General features: G+C 46.9%; 1 protein-coding gene across 1 annotated transcript in view; it reads left to right on the plus strand.

Annotated features, from left to right (window-relative positions):
- Positions 1 to 20,259, plus strand: part of LOC121441724 (vacuolar protein sorting-associated protein 13D-like) — a 226,987-nt gene that overhangs the window by 152,102 nt on the left and 54,626 nt on the right. Inside the window, exons 64-65 of the mRNA XM_041642967.1 lie at positions 2,562 to 2,696; positions 3,715 to 3,882. Coding sequence (XP_041498901.1) covers positions 2,562 to 2,696; positions 3,715 to 3,882 — 303 coding nt within the window. The remainder of the gene's footprint in view (positions 1 to 2,561; positions 2,697 to 3,714; positions 3,883 to 20,259) is intronic.

Below are 20,259 nucleotides of genomic sequence, written 5' to 3' on the forward strand. Positions count from 1 at the left end.
TAAATACATAAATATAATCTGCTCAGTCCATATAAAGTTACTTGTATGTACTTGATTTCAGGGCTGACCGTTGGTATTGGATTGCCGATTGGAGGCTGCGGGTTTGTGGGGGGTGTCTTCCCTGTGGAGGACCATGTCTCCTGCTCTCCGCATCCTTAGTTGCCTATAGTTCTTTCCTAGACTGCGGCTCCATAGGATTCCTCCTTCCGTGGTAGCATGCCTATTGGTATTATTATTGTTTAGATCTTGTTTAGATGTGTATAAAACATCATGGAATATAGCTTCTCTGATATTTCTAGATGAAATTTCACAACGAGCTTCCTGTTCTCTCTCACATGGGTGGGGCTAATTGTCAGCAGAAACTTTTTAGGGAGCCCATATCTTCTTTTTTGTTTAATTTTTGAGACAGGGTTTCTCTGTGTAACAGCACTGGCTGTCCTAGAACTTGCTTTGTAGGCCATGCTGGCTTTGAATTCACAGAGCCACCTGCCTCTGCCTTCCGAGTCCTGAGATTAAAGTCATGCACCACCACCATCCAGCATGAACCCATATCTTTAAGGATGGCAATCTTAGCTTCCCCACACTGTGGCATCATCAGAAACAACAGTGTAGGGGCCTGCAGGTCTCTTGAGGCTGGGGCTCACTGATCACATGGTCTTACTTCTGAAGCAAATGACAGCAGTTATTAAAGATTCTGGTGAAAGGAAGACTTATGGCAAATACACCAAAATAGATCCATTGAAGATACAAAGAACTGTGACCATTTCAATCTATAAAGGGACACACTGAACAGAAGGCGTACACGATGTTCACATAGAAAAATGGAGACGTTGTTGGTGATGTTAAAAGCCCCTCTACATTAGGGTAAGCCTTGTTACTACAGCGGAACACACTCGGTGATGATGTGAAGCTTCCCTTTCCTCAGTTGACTTATGGGTCATAATCCTGAGGACAATTCTAAAATTTTCTGGGTGAGCTTTTTTCCCTCAAAAATTTATTGTGGCCAGTACCCAAGATAGTCCTCAAGGAAAAAAGGAATCTAAAGCACTCACAGTTCGTTACAGGGTCACAGCAGTTAAAAATGGCAGCATTGTGGGGGACAGAACAAAAGGGAGCAGGAGCAGTCATGTGACTGTCATTGTGTGCTCAGTACTGCTTGGGAAGATACTGTCTGGAAAGGTGTGCGTGGATCTCAGGTCACATAAGAACCAAGCTTTCGGTGTCGCCATGTGAGTGTGACAAATGAAGCAGGCATGTATACTGAGGGTCAATGTGCTCACCTTTTATGGGCCAGCAGCTAGACATGCACCTAAAATAAATAAATAAGATGCCTACAGATTCACCCAAAATGCATGTCTGTGAATGCCATAACTTCTTCACTGCTAACTGTTAAAGATTTTCAATGGCTGGGTGTGGCGATGCATACCTTGTTCCTAGCACTCTGTAGCCAAAGACAAGAGGTTCTCTGTGAGTCTGAGACCAGCTTGGTCTACATAAAACTTGCAGGTTTCAAAGCGGATTTAGTTACCGCGTTGGGTGCCACTCTGTAGTATGGAGCGGCGGGGCTGTGTCCTGCCGCCTGGCTAGCTTTACCCGAAATAATTACATGGAAACTGTATTATTTTAAACACTGCTTGGCCCATTAGCTCTAGCCTCTCACTGGCCAACTCTCACATCTTGCTTTAATCCATTTTTAATAATGTGTGTAGCACCATGAGGTGGCTTACCAGGGAAGATCTTAACCTGTGTCGGGTGGGAGAATCATGGCGACTGCTTTACTCTGCTTCTTTCTCCCTGCATTCTGTTCTGTCTACTCCGCCTACCTAATTTTCTGTCCTATCAAAGGCCAAGCAGTTTCTTTATTAATTAACCAATGAAAGCAACAGATAGACAAATGACCCACCTCCATCAGAGAAAGATTCAGATATCAGCTCATACATGCTCACACATGTGTATACCCTTGTGCAGTAACCATGCACACACTCACATGCATGCACACCACACAGGAACATGCAAGTGAAGATAAGAGGCAGAAACAATAATGGGCTGGAGAAATGGCTCAGAGGTTAGGAACATTGCCTGCTCTTCCAAAGGTCCTGAGTTGAATTCCCAGCAACCACATGGTGGCTCACAACCATCTGTAATGGGGTCTGGTGCCCTCTTCTGGCCTGCAGACATACACACAAACAGAATATTGTATACATAATAAATAAATATTTTTTTAAAAAAAGGAAACAAAGTAAATGTGTGTGCAGCTGCTCTGTCCCTGTGCAGTGTACATTAGACAAAAAGGAGATCTTGGCAGCCAAGGGTCCAGCAGACCAGAAGGGCTTCTGCCATGAGGCTCACATGTTTGCTGCTGGAATGCTGAGATGTGTGTGACTTCGGGTAATAGATTTGTACATCTTTTTTCTGTGACATTTTACCTTTGTAATTATAGGGGAAATGCTTATGTTTAAACATTAATCCATGACTCATCATTTATCGTGGGTTCTAGAATTATAGCACCCCAGAAAATCACCTTGTGTCTGAAGTCTGTACCTTTTTTCTTCCCTAACTAGGCCCTGAAAAGCACCCTGGGATTCCCACTTATTCGCTTTGAAGATGCTGTGATCAATCTGGACCCATTCACTCGGGTGCACCCCTATGAGACCAAGGAGTTCATCATCAATGACATCCTTAAGCACTTCCAAGAGGTGTGTGTGCATGCAGACAGGGAAGGGTGGAGTGAGGCAGGGGCAGCCAGGGCCAGGGAGCACCTTGGTTCTGGGTGTTGGGAATCTAAGATGTCAGAGCTCTGCTGTGCTGTGTGAGTCAGGTCTTGCCTCCCTCCCCACCCCACCCCCATAGATATTCTGAGAATCCCAAGACTAGCTTATGCACTGTTTGTCTTGTTCCTCAGGGCCGGTCCCCGGGCTTCCTTCCCTGGGTTAGTCACAGCTCCTAGCTGTTTAGTTGGTGCTTCAGGAACAGCGCAGGGTACTGTGTACCAGGCATGGCTGCTTTCAACAACCACACCACTGTTCTTAGCGCCTCTGAGATCTTGACCTTGAGTTGAACTTGACTTGTTTTTTTTTTTTTTAAATCAAGCTGGACAGCTTCCATTTTGTATTTTTTAATCTAGACTGCACAATTCCAAATATAGAGCCTTGAGTGGATCATCATATCATGTAGAATCTGTTAGTTTCCACAGTCAGAGCTTACTCATTTCCTTCCCTAACTGGAGATACACATACCACCACCACCCCTGCAGGGACGTGCACAAGCAGGTACTCCTGGAATCAGGCATCAGACACGCAAAGGGCCTGGTGGGGGTTTGCTTGCCAAGTCGGGGACCTTCTCTCCTCGCCTGCTCCTGCTGAGCGCATACTCCAGAATCACCCCTCCTTGCTCCTGCCTGATTCTCCTAGTGGGCCTGGCGGGAAAGTCTGATGCTTGTTCATAAAAATCCCCAAAGACTCTTTCCAGTCTCACAGCTGCTTCCATTCTCCTAAGTGGCCTGGGAGCATATTTGTAACTGTATTGAAAACAGTCCCCCAGTGTGTATGTTGGGTGAGGTTTAGGGTCATTCATGAGAGGAAAGGAGGTCATTGGGGGGGTGACGAAGATTGAGAAAGTCATCATTGACAGGACTGGGGGATGAGATAGATCCCTGACCTCTTCTTGGGGACACTGGTGCTAATGTACCTTTCCTCCCCCCGTTCCATCCCACAGGAACTCCTCAGTCAGGCAGCGCGGATTCTAGGTTCAGTAGACTTCCTCGGCAATCCCATGGGCCTTTTGAATGATGTTTCTGAAGGGGTCACTGGACTGATAAAGTATGGAAATGTCGGGGGCCTCATAAGAAATGTTACCCATGGAGTGTCGAATTCTGCTGCCAAGGTAAGGGAATGCTGATGAGCTCATGGGATTAGCCTCAAGAGGCCTCTCTGTCACTGAGTTTCATTGGTGGTTAGCTGGCCCAGAGAAGCAGCACTCACCCCCTTTCCTTGCTGCAGTGGTTTGCCTTCCTCTGCTGCAGAGGTCGGCCAGCAGGGCCAGGGAGCATGCTCCAAAGCATGTATCTATCCCCTACCCTGGCTCTGCAGCTTGCCTGGTCAGAACAGTAGTCACATGACCCCTGGGCTTTGTGTATCCTTCCCCACACCTACAGAATGAACTAGCTTTTTGTAAACATGAATTTGAGGGGTTGAGGATATGGCTCGGTGGTAGGACACTTAGCATGCCCAAGGTCTCAGGTATCATCCTTGGTACAAAAGAAAACCCCCCCCAAACCAAACAGTATGAACTGAACTATGCCTTCTGTCTGAGATTTGCCAACAAATAAATCCCCACAATTCCATGGGGTCCAATAATACAGTGGCCCTGCAAGCCATGTGAACCTAGCTGTGGGAGGACAATGGGGCTGTTTTGTGACCTCATGGTTCCCTGGCATCTTGCTTGGTGGGCATTATGATGGTCCATTATTGGTACCCAGCAGTGGCTCTATGTGTGGAGGTGGCCGAGTGCAGCAGCTGTTCCATGGTGTATGCAAGTTGTCTGAGAGCCCATCTTGTTCCCAGAGAGCTTGCCTCCTTCCTGTTCCTCTCTGTGGAAATGTTGGGGGCCTCCTAAGAAATGTTACCCATGTGGACACTGTCCTGTCATTCATGAAAGAAACCCACGGAAACACTTATGGGTATTTGCTGCTTCTTCCTATGGGCCCGACTCCTGTGAGGCCCAGGGCTGCTGGGAAGAAAAATGGCTCTGGCAGGGCACCCCACCCCTCCGCTGTACCTCACCCCATTCTGCCGAGCAGAGAGGTGCAGCTGACTAGCTTTTCTGTGCTGGAATGGGTGTCTTTTTCAAGAGTGTCGCCAGGGAGGACAGTCTTCCTTGGATCAGTGTTTCTGAGGCTGTGATGGTTCTGGGTCATAGCAGAAGGGTATGCCTTGTGATTCAACACAGAGAAATCTCTTTCAGAAGAAGAAAGAGAATTTCTTAGAATACAACTTGGAAGTAGGTAAAGTCAGGGCAGGGTCTGAAAGGCGGCCCCCATCTCTTCGGAAGTCTTCCTTACGCTGCCCCCAGCCATGTATGTTACAGTATATTGCTGCTTGACTTCCAAGTTCTTCATTTAGTGCCTGGACTCCATGTCAGCAGATACCCTGCAATATTCTGTTGTAAACACTCTCCTTAAAGCTTTTGATTCAACTTGATTGATTATCGTACTTTATAGTGTCACCGCTTTTACGTAAGTGGCTTTCCGGGGCCAGAGTCGCTTGACTGCAAACCTTGTTAACTGTGTCAGCATATTTCATGAGTTCATCTTGTCTCCAGTAAGCTAACAGTATTGAAGTCACAGGTTACTGAGGGAAATTGTTCTCTAATTTATTTTAATAAACCCTGAATTTGTTACTAAACACTTGAGTCCATCTTGCTGCAAGACAGGAAAGCTCCCTCTTCACATGAGCTGGTCTGTCTGCTGACACCAGGCCAGACCATCTTTGGTGTGGCTGTATGTGTGGCTGGGCTAAAGCTTTCCATCCTCCAGTGGTTTTGGGGAGTTGAAAGCAGACCTTCAGGGTTGCCTTGTTGAGTTGTTTTGTCTGCTTCTCTGCATTCATGAGGGGGTTTAAGGAAATGCAGAGGACACAAGAATCAAGCTTGGGCCATGGGGTAGTATTTAGAGTGCTGAGTTCCAGTGAGGAGGAGGGCAGAAGGTGACCCCGCCCCTCACTGAGCTACTGCCAGCCACCTGGCTTTGCTCTGGTGTTGAAATCAGTTTGTTTGTTGTGATTTGGACCAAGTGCTGGTAGTTCTGTGGCTTTCTTGATGCCAGCAACAGTAAGGGAAAGGGACAGAGCGCAGCAGCGCCATGTGGCACATACTTTCCTTTGCAAACACTTACTGAATGCCTTTTGTCTGTCAGGCCTGTGACAGACGGCCCTTGTCACACACTGCCCTGCTGGCATTAATCTCTACCCTGCAAATCAGGAAGCCAGGCTTAAAGGACTTGGACACATTTTCAAGGTCAAGTGACTAAAAATGACAGGGTTGTACTAGATCTAACAGGGTTGTCCAGCTCTTTCTAACACTCCCCCACCAGCAATAGCTATCTTCCCTTGTGTGTCTAACTAAGGTCCTTTCTCAAGCACTTTAGAGAATGCAAACTATTCACAATTGCTAGCTTCCTACTGGAAGATTGTCCTGGACGCAGACATTGCTTTGTTAGCTGGTAAGTCTGCTGCTGTCCTGTCTCCTTTTGTCCTCTCACCAGCAGGCCTGGGGAATGGTGGCCTGTGGTCACCCTCTCTACATGCAGTCAGAGTTAGGTGCTTGCAAATGTGCCTTTGGTCTGGTGACATTGGCTGCCTAGGTAACCCAGTCAGGTTAAGCATTGCTAGTGCTTCCGAGAAGGGACTGAAGCTCAGATAAGGGCTGACCGCAGTTAGCAGACAGCTGCAGAAGCTTTCCTTTCCTGGATCACTCTTTTTTACTTCCTTGTGGAAATTCATTGTGTTCCTACACTGTATTTTGACCATGGTGTATCCATCCACCTCTTCCTCTTCCCACTCCGCCTAGTGGCCTCGCTTTGTCTCCCTCCCAGCTCTGTCACCACCATTATTGTTGTTATTAATAACCCCCTGAGTTCAATTAAAGTCTAGCACTCAGGAGACTGAGGCAGGAGGATCTTGAGTTTGAGGCCAGCAGAGGCTGCTGAGTGAGATGCTGTCTCAGAAACCAAACCATACCAAGGTCCTGTTTGCAAGCATGAATTGTCATGGGTTTTTGCAACACTTGGAGATCAATGTGGGCAGGTAGAGATCGAGGCTGACCTTGAGTGACTTCTGCAGAGGCTAGCTAGGACCTCAGATGAGGTTTTCTCCCACTTCTGTTTGGGGCGGCAGTGTGCAGTTGAGCCATTTCCCTTCCGCTGATCCTTTGTCCCAGGAAACCAGATTTGGGACAGCTCAGTGCTCAGTGGACTTTGCTACTCCAGAGCTTCTTCTCTGACAGGCCCCAGTGCCCCAGTGCCTTCCTCATTGCCCGCCTCATCGCCCACGTCTTCTGCTGTGGCCTTGTAGCAGGCAGGGCAGCCCAGCTGCCTTTTGTTTAGGAACTAGCATTTGTTTGTGTTTGTTTTGCAGGCAGTATATTTATAGGGCTCAGACGAGACTAACACACTGTTTATTCAAGGAGAAAGTTAGATCTTTGCACAAAAGAATGTTCTGTGTGGATTCTGAAGGGGAACGACAATTTATGACTATGTCTGTTTTTGTCATTATGTGATTGTTCCATTTTATTGTCGAGTTGATTATCCCCATAATAGCTTTTCCATGTACCTATAAGCGAGAAGTAGGTGGATGGCTTCTCGTAAGCATTGGGTTTTACTGTGTTTAAGTTGGCATAGTTTTAAGTTGAGTGAAATTTGCTTCAGACAGTGATCTACCCCTTAGAGAATGTAGGATTTTCTGTTTTCAGAAACCCTTTGATCCCAAGTCACCTGAAGGATTCCTTTTCTGCCTCAGATGGGGTATATTTGGGCTGTCACATGCGGAGGAATTACTTACATGTTTACCGGCATCAGAGGTTTTGTTTAATTTTCCTCTAATAACCTTGAAGGCTAAAAGTTTAAATTCTGTGTAGTCAGAGGCAGCTTTGTGATGCTGACTGACCCTTCCTAGCTCAGGCAAATCTTAAACATCAGGGTGGTCAGCAGCCTGTTTGGCACCGGGCAGTGGAATGGTGGCATGAGAATCCCAAGTGACCAAGGTTCCCAAGCACAGCTTTGGCGTTCCTCTCCTTCAGCCAAGGAGGCAGCTCCCCAGCCAGCAGAAAGCAAATGACAACCCCTACACTTCCTAGTTCATCCCGTCAAAAGTGGGCTCCTGAAGTTGTCTTAGCAGTGAACAGCACACATTTCAGAGGACTTCACCTCGTTTCCTAGGGGTGCAGCTGTGTGGTGGAAGGGAGTAAAGCTGAAAAGATCAAAAATAAAAAAAGCCTGTCTACTCCAAAGAAGCAGGTTTTCTTTTTTTGGTTTTTGTTTGTTTCTTCCTCCCCTCTCCCTCCCCCCCCCCCCCCACAGGGTTTCTCTTGGAACTGACCAAGCTGGCCTTGAACTCACAGAGATTTGCTGCTGCTGGGATTAAAGGTGTGCACCACCACCACCCAGCCTAAGAAGCAGTTTTTCTAAGTGCAAAGATGGTTAATGCAAGAAATGTAGCTTAGGGGTCTGGAGAGATGGCTCAGAGGTTAAGAGCACTGCCTGCTCTTCCAAAGGTCCTGAGTTCAATTCCCAGCAACCACATGGTGGCTCACAACCATCTGTAATGAGATCTGGTGCCCTCTTCTGGCCTGCAGGCATACACACAGACAGAATATTGTATCCATAATAAATAAATAAATAAATATTTTTTTTAAAAAAAAAAGAAATGTAGCTTAATCAGGCTTAGTACAGCCCTTCCTGTCCTTCACACCAGTGTCTGATGTGCCTCAAGTATTGTGCCAAATAAGTTGAAATGAACTACACTCAAGTTTCACAAATTTTATTATTATTATTATTAATTTCTTTATTTATTTTGGTTTTTTTTGAGACAAAGTTTCTCTGTATAGCAGCCCTCGCTGTCCTGGAACTTGCTTTGTAGATCAGGCTGACCTCAGACTCACAGAGATCTGCTTGCCTCTGCCTCCTGAGTGCTGGGATTACAGGTGTGGCCACCATGCCCAGCTAATTTTTATGAATTTCTGAAGGACAAATCAACCGATTTTTGACAGTGGAAGATAAGGATCACTGTGTCTGGAAGATTTCATTTTCCTTAAGTTCTTTCTCCTTTATGATTGTCATGGCTAAGGTTTCCACCTATTATAAGAAGTGCCATTTTGGTCAGTATCGTAGTTAGAGTCACAGTGTGTAACCTGGCTATGGTCTTCAAACCCCTCTTCTGGTGCCTTCATCCTAGGAGCTGAATTGTAACCTCTGTGGTGCTTGACTACTTTAGCATTTCCAGGCAGCTAGAATGTCATTTTAAAATAGTAATGTTTAAGGGCTTGGAGAGGTGAATTGGCAGTTAAGAGCACTTACTGCTTTTGCAGAGGACTTGAGTTCAGTTCCCAACATGTACATGGTACCTCACAATCATCTATAATTTGAACATCAGGGGATCTGACACCCTCTTGTGGCCTCTGTGGACTCCTGCACTCATGTGCATGCATACACATACACACAAAATTAGAAATAATCTAAGAAAATAATATTTAACTTCAGCTCAGAATGCCTAAAACTAGAAAACATTGTATTACCTACTGTCAGTTAACAGCAGAATGTTGATTTGTTTTTCGCAGTAACTCTGTTCCCTTCTTTCTTTCCTCCCCTCGATCTCTCCCATAGACTTTGAAACTCTGTAGAGACATCTTGTCCCTGAGTTCTGTAAGCATATGACTTTCAGATGCTTAGCAATTGAGTTAAAAGGCCAGGTGGGGACACTGGGGGCAATGTGTCATTTTGAGAAGTCTATACTTAGTTCTGTTGGCCTGTTCTGTAGTTTGCTTCTTGGAGGAAAGTAAAAAAAAATATATATCTTACTCATTGACACTAGTCTGTGTTTGTCTTCATCACTTATCATTGATGAGATCTGCGGGTAGGGAGGTGTTGCCCCCACTACTTTACAGATGAAGAAATTAGAAATAATGTAAGAAAATCTAGAAGTAACTCCCCCAAGGTGGCCTGACAGAAGCTGGTGTACTCTGGATTTCCCCCGGGCCCTCTAGCTCTTAGTACTTTGCTGGTGACTGTTTCTGGAGTCTTCCCTTGTACTACAGAAACAAGCATGATCTGGTACTGGAGTTTCCCCATCAGTGTCCTCTTGAGCCTTGCAGCAAGTCGTCTCTCTTGCCGAGTGACTTTCAGAGACCAGATGCAAAGGAAAATGACTTTTCTTCTTAGAGACTTGGGAATCACACATGAACCATGGTGTTATTTGTGTGAGCTATATGAGAAGTCACAAAAAGCCAAGTGGACATAAAAACAGGTTGGAGCAGAATCTTTGTGAACGGAGGGGCTGGAGTAATTGAAGCTTCTGTCAAGGCATTACTTAAAGTAATCTCTATGGCCTTGGGGAGGAAAGACCACGGAAGGAAAAGGGACTTCCAGAAAGCTAACAGACGGACCTTTTCTTTGCCTTGCCTCGTAGCCAGATGATAATGTGCTCAGGCCTAGCTCATTGGGAACCAAGGGCACCCCAACATGGCCACAGGAGAGCAGAGGGACACCACACTCACTGGGCAGCATGTGGGAAACGTGCACGTCCTTCCCTTTTCTGTTCAGCTCCAGCAGGGAAGACCTCCTGAGCGTTTCTAAGAAGGAAATGTCTTGATTAAGCATGAGGAAAGTGGTTGTAAGCCAAACATTAGGAGGCTCCTGGGGACTCAGGTAATGACTAGACGACGACGAAGCTGGCTGTCCCAGTCTCCCCTGCATGTCGTTCTCCCTGCTCTTCTTCTCAGCATCTTACCTGTGTTTGTGATGCTTTTCTTGTACCTCAAGCCAGAGACTGTGTATTTATAAGGCTGAGCCCAAATACCACCCAGAAAGTGCTCTTTCCCCAGCAGAGGTTCCCCTGGCACTTTGTACTTCTGTTATAGCAGCAAGCGTGCTTCCTTGCATTGTAGGCTTTGGTGCATATTCTCCCAGTATATGCAGACACTTGCCATTGCGTTAGTTGCAGATACTGTGGAAGCTACTGAAGAAGGATGATGATGATGATGATGATGATGATGATGATGATGATGATGATGATGATGGAGGGAGGGAGGGAGGGAGGGAGGGGGAGTGCATATGTGGAGTAGGGCTCTTTACAGAAGAGTGGAGGTTGCAGTGGGATCTCTGCAGACTGAAAGCACTCACATGGGAAAGTGCTGTGGGGGCCATAGGGCAAGAGCTCCCTGTTCTCCTCAAGGATGAATGAGGTTCAGGGCCTATGGAATTATGGAATGTAGATGTCTGCTTATTGCTTACATCCTTGAGTAGACTTGTCTGAGGGCAAAGATCTTATCTGACAACATTTTTGGCTGATATTCCTTGTGACCAGCCATAAATATTTGCTGTAGGAAAAATGGAAATGAGCCAGGTTGCTCTGTATGGGGTATCTCTTATTTGGTTTGGCATTTTTTTTTTGCATTGTGTATATTCAGCAAAGTTATGAAATAAAACACTGGCCTGCTTTTTATTATCTGTTGTTTAGTTTTTAATGTAAAATAAACAGAAATTCTAGAATGGTTGATTTACAAGTGTGTCCCAAACATATCTGAAGTTTGCAGCTAACCAAAATAGAAAAGGGCATCATGGGCTGGCTGCATGACCACAAGTTCAAGACCAATCTTGGATACAGAGCAAGACTCTTTATCAGGGACATTGTGACTTGGAGGATGTACTATCTCACCAGCCTTGTTAGCCCTCAGTCTTACATTGCACAGTCCACAGCAAAGACTTATCACTCAGGGTTCTGGCAGGCCCTGGCTCCACCCAAGATGGCAGGAAGCCTTGGTGGACTATTAGAGAAAGGGGAAACAAACCCAGCTCCTCTTTGTCAGTCAAGTGAATAAAAGTGTGGATAGAAAGAGCTGTTTATTTCTTAGCAGGGAAATGCTTAAGTCAATTATAGTTATGTAATAAAATCTTAGTTTGGAGGTGTTAGACTTCTAGTGTCTTTGCTGAAGACATTGTTGAGCAGAATGTGCTGTCAGAGCCAAACCATTGCTTCAGTTCTGTTTCCTTTGTGATGGTCAAAACTGGGTATTGTAGCCAGTAAAGTGATTTCCTCTTTATTGGTAACTGGGAAATGTACAAGGTTAGGGCAGTCACCAAAGAAGGTGCAGCGGCTCCATGGCGTTTTATAGACATTTAACCTTTGTAGCACGCTCCTGTTGCCTTCCGATCTTTACACACTTAGACATTAAACGTCAAGGATTATTCTCATTTGACAGATGAAAACGTTGAGTCACAGTACAGGTAATTAGCTTCTGGAGGGTCAAATGGAGCTTGCAGAAAACGACAGGACCCTTGGCTCCTGCAGCCTCAGGCTGTTCCCCTAGCAGGCGCTGCTGCTTCCTCCTCAGGAGCAGGAACACTTTCATGTCTGTTGGCTCACTAGCCTTGCAGACATCCCTATGGGGCCAGCAGGCCAGGCTGTCATCACTTTCCTCTGAGTGGTGGGAAAGTCAGTCACCAGTGTGAAATGGGGCAGTCAGTCTTGAGCCAGGTTGCCAACCCCTCTCTGACCTCTGGACTGAGCTACCCCAGGGAACTCAGAAGATAGCCCCTAGGAGCCCCCACAGCTTCCCAAGAGGCCTCTCTCTTCACTGCCATCCTGCTGTGAAGGGTGGCCTCTAAAATTCCAGGTTGTCACAGGGCTGCAGTCACCCAGCCACGGGGAAACAGGCAGTTTCCTCTAGATTCTAATAACTTATTTCTAGTGGCATTAGTGAGTTTGATTAGTGTCCCATGGCCTGAGCAGGTGAAAATTTTAGACTGCTACAGAGTAACTGTCAGGAGAGACTAATCAAGTTAAATTAATCAGCAGTCAAGATGAATTCCCAGGTCTCTGAATAAGCAATAAAAGTTCTTGGGACAAAGTGCAGGACTAATTTGCTGCCTTAGTCCTTGTGTCACCAACCTGAGGTCCGTGACAAACCCTGTTGTGGAAATACCATACGTGGTAGCAGACTGGAGCCTCTGACTTCCGTAAGCGCATCTTGTATTCCTAAGAACTCTCAGGCCAGATGCTTGCTTGTGCCTGCTGGATATGGATGTGGAGAGTCAGGCTTTCCTAGATGTACATGGAGACACACCGAGGACAGCAGACTTGGGAAAGAACATCAAGATTGGCACTGAGCACTCGCAGACCATTGTGAAGAGGGACCCAGGAGGGGTCACAGGGCCAGCTTTCAGATGCAGACCTTGCCCTTGGGAGGGCAGCTCGTGGCTGCCTGCTTTTTATCTTGTAGAAAGGAAGGAGAGAAAAGTAGTGGGTCAGAGCCCTGGGGTTATAGATATTTGTTTGGGACCTCCTTTTTTAAAAAATTTAATCTTTGTATGTGTGTGTGTGTGTGGTAAACGCCTATGCATATGTACATGTGTGGTGCCTGTGCATGCACACGCAGAGGTCAGAGGTTGACATCAGGTGTCTTTATTGTTCTCCACCTTATTTTTTTTCCATTTTGAGACAGACTCTTTTATTGAACCTAGAGCTCACCTGCTTGAGCTAGACTGGCAGGCCAGTGAACCCCAGAATCCATCCCCACTTACGTGCTATGCCTGACTTTGAACTCAAGTCCTTGCGTTTGCGCAACAAACCTCACCCACCTCTCCATTTCTCCAGCACCTTGTTCTCTCAATGGATTTTATGTGTTTCCATGACTGTCTTCCACTACAGACTAAGGAGGACAAGGATCTAAATAGTTTCCTCTTATGTTTTTAGGGCTGTGCTGGGTACAGCGTGGATAATGTCCTTGGGTTGTTGCCCTGACCCATTTGTTCACCTGCGTGGGGAGAGAGGCGGGACTCCTTTGAAGCACCTCGCCTAGCTAGTCTTTCAACAGGATCTCATCCAGCCAGTAAACCCAGGCAAAACTGCACCTCCCCTATAAATAAGCCAAGTAGGAAGCCCTTCCATACCCAGGTTTAGAGGACGGCTGGTGAGCTGAGGCAGAAGGGAACTTTAATAGGCATATAGTCTTCTGTGCCCAAATTAATGTAAGTGCTGGTCACATGCGTTCTCGAAATGGTTGATCTGTGTCTTGCTATTAGCAATTGTTGTCACCAGTTCCTTTTAAAGTCTACATAAAGAGAATCTAGGAGTGGCCTGGGTTGTGCAGCAGGCCCAGAGACCGTAAAGGCTGTGTGCTCGGTGAGAATATGGCTCTATGAACCACAGACCTTTGCTGAGCCTCTCTCCCCTTCTGGAAGGAACTCCGTGTGCTGCTGGAAGCCAAGTGCTGGTGCTGGGTGTTTACTCGTCTTGCCGCGCTCTCCTTTTGGCACAGGAAGCTCTGGATGACACTCCTAGGTCTCTGCGGGTGCCAGGAGTCAGGGCAAAGCAAAGCAACGCAGGGTGAGCTGCATACGTGTTTGTCCCAGACTTCATAGTTTCTGCCTGACCGAGGGCTGTCACTGTCAGGCCACTCCCAGCCAGAGTCCTCACTGGAGTCAGTACATGAAACCTTAACATTTTGTGCTTTTTACATTAATCTAGAATTCTTTGCCAAACCAGCAGACCAAATGGTGGCTAAGTCCTGCCCCCTCCCTGGGACAGATGAGCACTGTTCCTGCTTGTGCCCTGTCTGTCTCGGTGTTTTGGTTCAGACCTGCATGCCCCCTCCATCAGAGTCTCTTCACAGCTGAGGTGTTTTGTCAGAGCAAGATTGCAAAGAGTTAACACTTTTGCTTTTTCTCAAAGTTATCTGTGAAGAGTATTAGTTGTTTAATAAAGCGTGCCTGCCCTCCGGATGAACCCGCCAGTGACTCTGCAGCTGGGGTCATCCCAAGTTCACGCGGTGGACTTTTGACTGCCTCTGTGTCTGTGCAAACAGGTCGGCAGCTCCTGCAGGGATCGTTCATTCAGGCCTGTAACACAAAACTATTGCCAATGGGCACCTGCTGGGCCTGCTTCCCAGGAGGGCGTGGAGAGAAGATACCAAACTCCTCAGACACTGTGCAGATAAGAGCCGTAGGGGCTCAAGGGATCTCTAGTCAGGCCTGCCCCTGGGACCCACTGAGGGCCAGCAGGCCAGTGTCAGGGAGTGTTAGCCTGGCCAGGCTGCGAAGGTAACATGGGAGCTAATAAAGGCAGTGGGGTGGGGCTAGGGGGGAGGCGGGAAAGAGAAAGGAGGGTAAGAGGGGGGTATAGAAGGAGGAAGAAAGATTCAGAGTACATTCCCCAAATTTCCAGCACATTCTTAATTCTTCCAAACAAGAAAACAGAGTCTGTGGGTTTGGACATGTCTAATCTAAAACTGTTGTTCCTTCTGCCTGGAACTGTATTTATTGGTTCTAGCTGCCCTTTTCGTGGAATTCCTGTACTACCAGGAGCTCACCACAGTGCATTGACTCTCTTTGAAAACCTGCAGGCCAACAGCTCCAGTCTCCTCCATTTATGACTTACATATCCAGCAACAAATGTGTAGTGGGGGATGATCCAGATTGCTCCCCTTTGCTTGGAAAAATCACCCGCCCTCTGGAGAAGGCGTCACGGGGGCTCTGAGTAACTAAGTCCACACATGCTCTCACATGCTAGTGGCAGAGATGCAGCAGCGTGGCACTGGGGTTGAATGCCAGAGAACATTCTGGAGAGTACCACACAGTTCTACTATAACCCCATGCGCTCCACACAGCTGCTTCAGAAAACACATGTCATCTACAAACGTTTGATTTTCCTGCTCATCTCTGTATTTACTTAGCCTACATCTTCTCTTCATTTCCAGTAAACAGTTAGCTGTATTTATAGACTTGGGTTTTCCTAATCTTCCCTGTGATGATATACTTTTTAAAAGCAGTTTTGTTCTCACAGAAGCCTTCCTTACTGTGTCTGATCCATTTCTCATAACTTTGTGCAAAGAAACATTTAATTTAGTTCTGCACTACTGATAACAGTCCCAGAGATTACAGGCAAAAGCCAGAAGCCCGTTTTCTTCATCCAGGACTGTGGCCACGTCTGGCTCTGTATGCTCTGATAAGGACAACAATGTTAATTTTGTATTTCCTTGGCTTTTGTCTCTCATAATTTGTTGCCAAAATGAGCAGGCAGCTTGTCCACCTGCATGCTGTTTGTGGACTATGTGGTCACAGTGCAGAAAGGAGCCAGACCGCATGGAATGCTGTCATCTGTGAACTGCATTTCCCTTTATTCCTCAGTGTAGCAACAGGAGCTATACAGAAGATGTGGGGTAGCTATCAGCACCCACTGTACCCTTGTTAGGTAGCTTCGTGTTTAACCGAGTAATTGAATGGGCATCTTGTCAAATAGTACAGGCTGAGCTGGGGATGTAGCTCCATGTTCAGTGCTGGCCTGGCATGTTTGAAGCACTGGGTTCAAGCCTAAACAGTGCTGTTTTGTTTTGTTTTAAGGTAGTAGCTGGCATTTAATGTCTACTGTGTGCTGTGCACAATGATGCCTCTTACAAAAACTAATCTGGTTTTTAAAAATATTTATTATTGTGGGTGAGCATGAGCATCCATGTGTGGAGGGCCTTGGGTTCTTCCCTAACACCGTGAGTTTCGAGGCTTGCTTCTTACCCTCTGAGCCACCTCACCAGCCTGTCTAATCTGCCTGTTCCTCAGCATCATCCTCCTAGCTGCTCCTTTTACAAAAGAGTCACTCAGATATTAGTTAACTTGCTCAAGATTGGGGAAAGACTGAGGCCAGGAAGCAAGGCTGCCTGACTTCCACCCATACTTTTGGCCCTTTTATGGATGATGCACTGTCACAGGCTTCCCTGCTGGGTTCCCCCCTAGGTATCTTGTTTGTGGGGTCAACCACGGTTGGTGCTGGGCTCAAGGAGGTGCACAGAGTACTCAGCACATTTCCTGTAGTTTCCTCTTGCATGGGAGTGCTTTTGTGGATGCTGCTGCCCTGTATCCAGGATGAAGCATGCAGCCCAGAACTTCAGACTCTTAGTCAGGGCACCCGAGCCTTGTTCTAGCTCTCCGCAGACCTAACTAAATACCGAGCTGTGCACAGCGTTAGCACATAAGCAGTTTTGCTGTGTTTTAGGCCTTTCCTCCAGCTCACAACTGTGAGTAGACAGCTAGCTAGAAGCACTAGGCTTTGTGCCAGGTACCAAGGACACACTGGGGGAGAAAGCCAAGACTTTGGTCTTCAGGGGCCCCATGACACAGCAAAGAAGAGGGTGGGAACTTTGTGTTCAGGAAGCATCCAGGTGCTGAGGTAGGGAGGGCTGGCACAGAAGGAGAAATCCATGGATATGGGTGCCACACAGAGTATAGACTGTAGACAGGAAGAGGTTCACAGGAGGGATTATGTATGAGAAGCACAGGCTTGTGTGTGCATGGCGGGGGGGGAGGGGTTCGCTGTGCCAGAGCCTGGAGATGGACCACTTGGCTAGCTGGGCTAGTTAGGAGACTGATCACTGTTTGCCCCATGGAGAATGAAAATAAAAGAGAAGAGACTTAAGTGTTCAACCTTTGGAGCCTAGTACTGTGCCATGATACCTGTGATCTACATAGAAGAGTTATTGTTTTGCAATTATATTGTGTATGATTAGGAGAAAGAGTCACACATTTCACAGTCAGGACAAACCAAACTCAGGGGTGGGAGGCCTGACTCACTTTAATTAATACACACACACACTTACTTATTTAGTACGTGTGTTTTCATATGAAGGCCAGAGGACAGCTTGAAGGAGTCAGTCCTCTCCGTGTGGGTTCCATGTTGGCAGCAAAGCATCAAGTGAACCACCTTGGTGCCCCACCCCACCTGGAGCTCACAGCAAAAGGAACTGTCCACTTACTTGCTGTAGTGGCTTGCAGGTGCTCCAGACTGCTCTCTATGGCCAGAGTGGCTCTGCTGGAGTACCTCAGCCCTTCACCAGCCACAGCAGAAAACTGTGAAGTTAGAGTCAGCGAACTGAGGGCCTTGTTAAAACGTCTTTGGACCACAGGAGGGAGAGAGGTGGCGGGTCTGTCTTCAGCTGAGCTGTTCTGCACAGTGTGGAGCTCAGCAGGGGCACTGCGTTCTGTTGACCACCAGACTACATTTGGGAAATCCTCTGACTCCACATGACTAGCCATTATGCTGCTTGATGATCTTTTAAGCATGTTGGTAATCTAGAGGTGGTCTGAAATTAAAAGAGAAGAGCATGTGTCATGGCTTCCACCTGCAACCCCTGGTCTCATCTGCTTTGATCTGCAGAGACTTCCCTGGAAATCCTTCCACGTTTCTATTCAGTGCAGCTCACAGTGTTCAGAGCTTGGCTGGGAGTTTTCTTTTTCATGGATTCAAAAAGGCCATTTCTCTTGAGGCACACATGACCTCTGCTTTCCTGCAGCTATTTAGACTTAAGACCAGATAGCTTCCTGGTGATTTCTTGGAGCCCATAATCTCCAGTGCTTAGAGTCTTAACACTGGAGTCATTTGCCCAGCAACTGAGCTGGGAGGCAGGCTCAGGCTCCAAGTTGGGCTCCTTGCCATATATGGTCAAGGAAGAGTCCCTGGTGCAAACCTTCCAGGCTGTCAGGATCGACTCCCTGGCCCTGACTTTCTTAGCATGACTGTGTGCCCACTCTCACCACCCAAATCTTAAACTTACGTCCTGACCATAGGTAGAATGAGTCGCCACTAGAAGACTTGGAGAAATATGCCAAGGATTGACTGCTCATGCCCAACCTGCATCCCCACCTCTATTTTACGTATGGCTCCTCACCTGCAAGGTGACTTTATTAGCAGTGGGAGCCTTTGAGGATGATCAGGTCATGAAGATGGCACCCTCATGATTGGGATGAGAACCATATTCTGAGAGGAGGTCTTGGACTGTTGGTCAGGCTGGCCTGGAACTTCATCCTCATATAGCAATCATTCTGCCTCAGTCCCCCGAGTAGCCGGGATCGCAGGGTGTGCTACCACATCTATATCCTTTGATTTTTGAACTCATTGTTATTATTGTTTTTAATCCAAATTGGCTTCAAACTCATGATCTTCCTGCCTCAGCCTTTTTAATGCAGGGATTACAAGCTTGCATCATGCCTGGCACATTAGTGCCCTTTAAAAATGAGCCAGTTGCCCCTTCCCATGATGCAAGGTTACAGTGAAAAGATGGGTGTCTAGGAAGCAAGCACTCTTGTAACCCCGGGTCCTGGGCAAACCAGGGCTTCCTCAGTGTTCTTAGGGAATACCTAAGCTCCTCACCTGCAGGCTGGGGACATTTGGGCCCATCTTACCAAGAACTTTCTTTCGTGTTTTCACCTGAGTCTGGCCTCAAGCTTCTCAAGGAAGTAGATGAGACTTAATCCAATACCTTAGGTCTTCACTCAACTGCTCTCCCCACCCCTTTTTAAAGGAAGGACTAAGCTGCTTACTTTTCCAGAGGCTAAGGGCAGTTTTCAGTGGACATTCATGCCTGATCACCAGTCACTTCCCTAGACATTGCTTGAAGTGAGCAGTGTCTCTGTGCATGCTTTTCCAAGATGCAGGTTCTGTCCACACATGCCACCCCCAAGCAGGTTAATACGTTCTCAGAAACTGCTTGCTTTCCCTGGGAGTAATCTCCTGTTGTTAGTGAGTTAAGGGTTCTGGGAAGCCGAGAGGACTTGCTAGGGTGGGGAGAAGGAAGCGAGGAGCCTGGATGGACTTTGATAACCTCTTTTAGACCCAGGAGTTCTGGAGTTTGCCAGCTTCACTTCTCCACAAGGAACAGTGTGTGTCTTGAGTGTCTGTATGAGCTTCATGCTATTCTGGAAGGCATTTTCCTACAGAGGTAATAGTCAGCCTCTGGACAAGCCTTGTTGAGGGAGGCCACACATAGTGCGTCTCTGTTGGCCGTTCTTGCACTCTTCCTGCTTTCTTCTGAGAAGTAGGGATTGTGGTTGTCCTTCTGTTGTGAGGACTGAACTAGGCCACTTCACGGGTGCTGTCACCAGGTAGCTTCACAGGAGGAGACCTTGTCTAGCTAAGATCCCACTAAGTCATTTTGACAAAATTTTCTTCTTTGTCTCATGAATCAAGATACTGTTCTTTGAGAGAAAGTTTCTAAAAAGTTTTTTTTCAGTTCTAGTCACTGCTAGTTAGTGTCAGAGGTGACTTGGGACTCCTTTTCAGAGTCTGTGTGGCAGGGCTAGAGATACAGTTCAGCGGTAATAGTACTGGCTGTTCATGCAGAGGACCCAGGTTCAATATCCCAGCACCCACAAAGTTCCTCACAACCACTTGTAACTCCAGTTCCAGGGGAATCCAACACCATCTTCTGATCTCCATGGGAACTGCATGCATGTGGTGTGCAGGCATACTTAGAGGCATAACATCCATACACATAAAATAATAATAATAATAATAATAGAATGAAGTCTCGTACCTCCCTAGAGTGGAGCTAGTATTACGTAGGCATCATGATATGGCTACTACAGAGGATATTTTTTTTTCTCATAATCTGTCTCAGCACTTGAGCAAGAGGCTTTGGTATTTGTTGCAAATCCTATTAAGATGGCACAGCTGTTCGGAGCCACCTTCAGCTTTCCTCTGTGTCATAAGATTCTCAGCAATGGGTATG

The sequence above is a fragment of the Microtus oregoni genome, unplaced genomic scaffold (genome assembly GCF_018167655.1).
Source record: "Microtus oregoni isolate MIOR12 unplaced genomic scaffold, Mior012 000081F_ref0000091, whole genome shotgun sequence".
NCBI lineage: Eukaryota > Metazoa > Chordata > Mammalia > Rodentia > Cricetidae > Microtus > Microtus oregoni.